Source organism: Rhinoraja longicauda, chromosome 43, assembly GCF_053455715.1.
Source record: "Rhinoraja longicauda isolate Sanriku21f chromosome 43, sRhiLon1.1, whole genome shotgun sequence".
NCBI classification, from domain to species: Eukaryota; Metazoa; Chordata; class Chondrichthyes; order Rajiformes; family Arhynchobatidae; genus Rhinoraja; species Rhinoraja longicauda.
In genome coordinates this window covers 6850986-6855142 of record NC_135995.1, presented here as the reverse complement: position 1 = coordinate 6855142, position 4157 = coordinate 6850986, and the positions used below count along the sequence as shown (strand labels likewise).

At 46.3% G+C, this 4157-nt stretch overlaps 2 protein-coding genes across 2 annotated transcripts in view; one reads left to right on the top strand and one right to left on the bottom strand.

The window, feature by feature from the left end:
* Positions 1 to 753: 753 nt before the first annotated feature.
* LOC144612090 (tachykinin-like peptides receptor 86C) lies at positions 754 to 1845 on the top strand. Its single transcript, XM_078431643.1, has one exon. The coding sequence runs from the start codon at positions 754 to 756 to the stop codon at positions 1573 to 1575; it is 822 nt and encodes a 273-aa protein (XP_078287769.1). The 3' UTR covers positions 1576 to 1845.
* Positions 1846 to 4014: 2169 nt separating this feature from the next.
* Positions 4015 to 4157, bottom strand: part of LOC144612205 (myelin-associated glycoprotein-like) — a 71252-nt gene continuing 71109 nt past the window's right edge. The window contains exon 12 of the mRNA XM_078431762.1: positions 4015 to 4121. Within this exon, the coding sequence (XP_078287888.1) occupies positions 4015 to 4121 (107 nt within the window). The remainder of the gene's footprint in view (positions 4122 to 4157) is intronic.

Genomic DNA, 4157 nt, shown 5'->3' with positions numbered 1-4157 from the left:
AGACTCTGCCTTCACAAATTGTGGCGATTGTGTTTTTCGACCCAATATTTGAACCTTTTGATAGGTACATGGATAGGAAGGGTTTAGAAGGATCTAGACCAAACATGCGCAGGTGGAACAAGAGTAGACGAGGCATGGGCAAGCTGGGCCGGAGCCTGTTTACACGCGGAAGGACTCTACCTCTATCTGTGCATTGTGCTCCAATAACGACATTTATCTTTCGTTAAGGAGGACAAACGGTCTATCTAGATTTGCCATTCCCAAAGAGGAATACTGTCAGCCTCTCGGCTACCTTCTGATTTACTTTGAGCCTGCAGATTATTCTCGCACACTGATCCACGCACCGCCACTGGCACACTTGTCATCTGCATTGCGAAGTCAATTAGAGCACCCAGCTAAGATACGGAATGATCTCTCGATTGGATCAGGTAACTGGTGCTACGAGGGAAAGTATCCGTTCGCGCGGGAACCGACGGAAAGCCCGAGTCAGAGGAGAGGATCCAACCCGCATCCCGAGAGCTGTGCGCGCCACGTATCTTTTCATTATCTACCTGCTGATATGTCTTGTAATTTAATTTATTCTGGAAACTCAGTAGTAAATGTCACTCGGAAATCCTTTCAGCTCAGAGTATTGTTCGTGAACGCCAGATAACATCCTTCGTTCGTTCTTTTGCAGTTAACTTGGTGGCGATTGTGATCCTGTCCCGTGGAAAGTGCGGTCTCTCCAAATGCATCACTCGCTACCTGGTGGCAATGGCAGCGGCCGACCTCATGGTCCTCATCATTGATGTCATAATAAAGTCCATTGTTGTGATGTATTTCCCGCTGTCGTTCTTCACCATCACCCCCGTGTGCTCCATCACATGGGCCCTGGCCAACGCAGCCACAACAATCTCTGTCTGGTTCACCGTGGGTTTCACGTTTGATCGGTTTGTGGCCATTTGTTGCCAGAAGCTGAAAATAAAATATTGCACCGTGCGAACGGCGAGTGGTGTTCTCGGAACCGTCATTGCTCTGAGCTGTTTAATCAGTGCACCGTGGTATTTTACGGTCGAGTCAGCATATATCAGCGACAATAAACCCAGAGGGTGCGCCTTGAAACAGTCTTTCTTAACCTCACCTTCATGGACTGCGTTTGAGTTCTTGTACTTTGCGGTAACTCCTTGTCTCCCGTTCGTTTTGCTTTTGTTGGTCAATTCACTGACCGCCAGGTACATTCTAGTCTCTGGTAGAGTCCGTAGATTGCTCCGGGGCCGCAACAGTGGAGAGAATGGCAAAGACCCGGAAATGGAGAACCGGAGGAAATCCATCGTTTTACTCTTCAGCATATCAGGCAGTTCCATTGCGTTGTGGAGTACAGTGGTTGTTTATGTTGTGTCTGAGCGCGCTTTGGGCGCTGAGTACTTCGCAGACAGTGATCTTCTGCCAATTTCGTTTATGCTCCAGCTTCTGAGTACCTGCACCAACACGTGTATTTATGTCCTGACCCAGAGAAAGTTCCGAGAGGAGCTGAAGAACGTGGTTAAATACCCCGTGAGTTTCATTGTGAAATTAATCATATCATTGAAACATTAGTATTCCCAGTCTAGTTATAAATATAGCAGAACGTCGAACAGATGTACGCATCTTAAACTGACGTTTTCAGGAGGTATCCCGGTGTACGAATTATTTAATTCAGTAGCTGCCATTTACAACCAATAAATCAGCATCTGCAACTCCTTTCTACACAATATAATCTCAATGATGTCCAAGTGTAGCAATACTGGATATTGTAAGTCACGGGATAACTGCGCGCTGTCACATCACCTTGTGCGTGAATCACACAGGAAACAGGTTGTTCATAGTGACCGGGAATAAACTATTCTGATCACTTCTGATAACTGTCTCCTTGTCGCTGGGTGTCCGATGGGTGGGTGGAATGGTGCTGGGGACCGGGTTCTCAAAGGGAATATAAAATGTTGGTGTCCCCTGGAGCGTCTGAATATATGAGAATAATTAGAATATATATTGATGCTAATAATGAGAATTTGTAAGGACACGGGTGACACAACCTAATCGCTGCTGAGGTCACCCTTCTCTCAGGGGAAGAGGCAGTGTTGATCGGCTTTCCCTCAGGTGTGGGAAACAACGATTCCTCATTCCGAAACGTTCGGCGACATTGAGATTGATCTATGTGGAGAATCTGTGATTTGTGAAATGATCGTTTTAAGTTTACCCCCTTCGATACCGGTGAACAAACTGGCCCCGTGACTGGCGACAATGCCCCGAATGCATTGAGCAACCCCCCCTCCCCCCACCCCCACCCCGAGGTGATGGTGACGCGGTCCGCCTAAAATGTGAGATAGAATAATGTCAAGATGCCCTTGTAGTGTGTTTGACTTGTATTATCCCTCTGTTGTTGAATAAAGTTGACACGAACAAAATTAATGTTATGACTAGTGAAATAATTGGTTCCCATGTATTAGATAGCATATTTTCGGAAAGTTGTATCTAACAAAAAACAAAAGTTGTTTACTGCACAGTATAACTGTCGGCTAATTCTGCTGTGAAGTCAGAGAACTGGTAGGCAGTTTCCTGCCGCCATCTCTCCATGATCATATATCATATCATATATATATACAGCCGGAAACAGGCCTTTTTCGGCCCTCCAAGTCCGTGCCGCCCAGTGATCCCCGTACATTAACACTATCCTACACCCACTAGGGACAATTTTTACATTTACCCAGCCAATTAACCTACATACCTGTACGTCTTTGGAGTGTGGGAGGAAACCGATGATCTCGGAGAAAACCCACGCAGGTCACGGGGAGAACGTGCAGCACCCGTAGTCAGGATCGAACCTGAGTCACAATAAATTCTCGTAGCAAACCTGCAAAGTCTCCTATTTTCATTTTCGTTTAATTTCCCTAAAAAATAATTTCTTCCACGGAATTTGGCGTAGACGGCAGGATCCCAATGATAACGGGATTCGAACGAACACACAAGTTGGAAATAAAAGGGAAGGATAAAACAGTCCCAATCGAAAGGGGGTGGGCTTCCCAGAGAGGATGGAGAGCCCCCGGGAACCTAGCTTGTCTGGCCGGTGACTCACGCTGAGCCAAGAGGTGATGCGGAAAAAGCGGAGAAGATTAATTTACTCACGCTGGGCGTAGAAGATAAATTGAAGCAGGTGCCGTAAAGCGCACTACAAAAATTGAAAAGTGACTTTGAGTTTTGCGGTCGGAGTCAAACCGGTGCGCGCAAACTGTGAATGGTATACTATTGCAAGTTGTCCGCGGAACCCTAACTTCTGATTTATAGACCTGTGAAAATAATATGGGAAGCAATAGTAGTCGGTCGGGGAAATCTGATCCTACTGATAGAGGGAGGCCTGAGGAAAAGAATCAGGTGGTCCAGGAGGGAAAGATGCAGATAAGAGAAAACATTGCCAAGGTGATAACAAAGATCATAAGACACCGGGAAAAGGTAGGAGATCCCATTGTTCCACCGGGATCGCCAGCAGATGTGGTCATAACAAAAAACAGAGATGACCAATGTGTGGTAAATTTTTGTGGTAATCCAGCTGATCGATCAAATGGAGATTGGCCGGATGGGGGAAGCTATAAGCTATCTCTGTCCTACTCATTTCTAAAAAAGAAATGGTTTGTCGAAATGGGAGCACAATTAATATTTGCAGTGGTAGTGTTATTAGTTATATATGGAGTGCTGTGTATACCTTTAAAATTGATAGAAATAATAAGGAAATGGGTGGGGATGGAGAGAAGACACCAGCCCCTGGAGGAGGGAAAAGGTGTTAAACAGAAAGAGGGAAATGAGGGACCTGTGCCTATAATACCAAAGGAAGTGGCAGCAATATATCCCCGACTCCCTGTGGAGAAGGCACCCCCAGTAGAGGATGATTTTGATGATATGTTGATGATGGCGGCTGCATTTCGCCCGCGACAACCTCCATATAACCCGGCGTATATAGAAAGAGAACAGGCCGCTGCCCCCTCAGGTGCTGAGGCTCTATTTCTACCTTTGGGTCTCGTATGGATCAGTCCACCGGTAAAGGAGCCACAGCTCCTCAGGCAGGTCTGGCAGAAGCAGATAGTACCTCTGAGAGGGACCTGATACACGATCTTGGAGATATCAAAAAGATATCATGAAGGATGAGC

What these genes read in the sequence shown, in the direction of transcription:
- LOC144612090 (XM_078431643.1), top strand. Translation starts at nt 754, where the DNA reads ATGGCAGCGGCCGACCTCATGGTCCTCATCATTGATGTCATAATAAAG.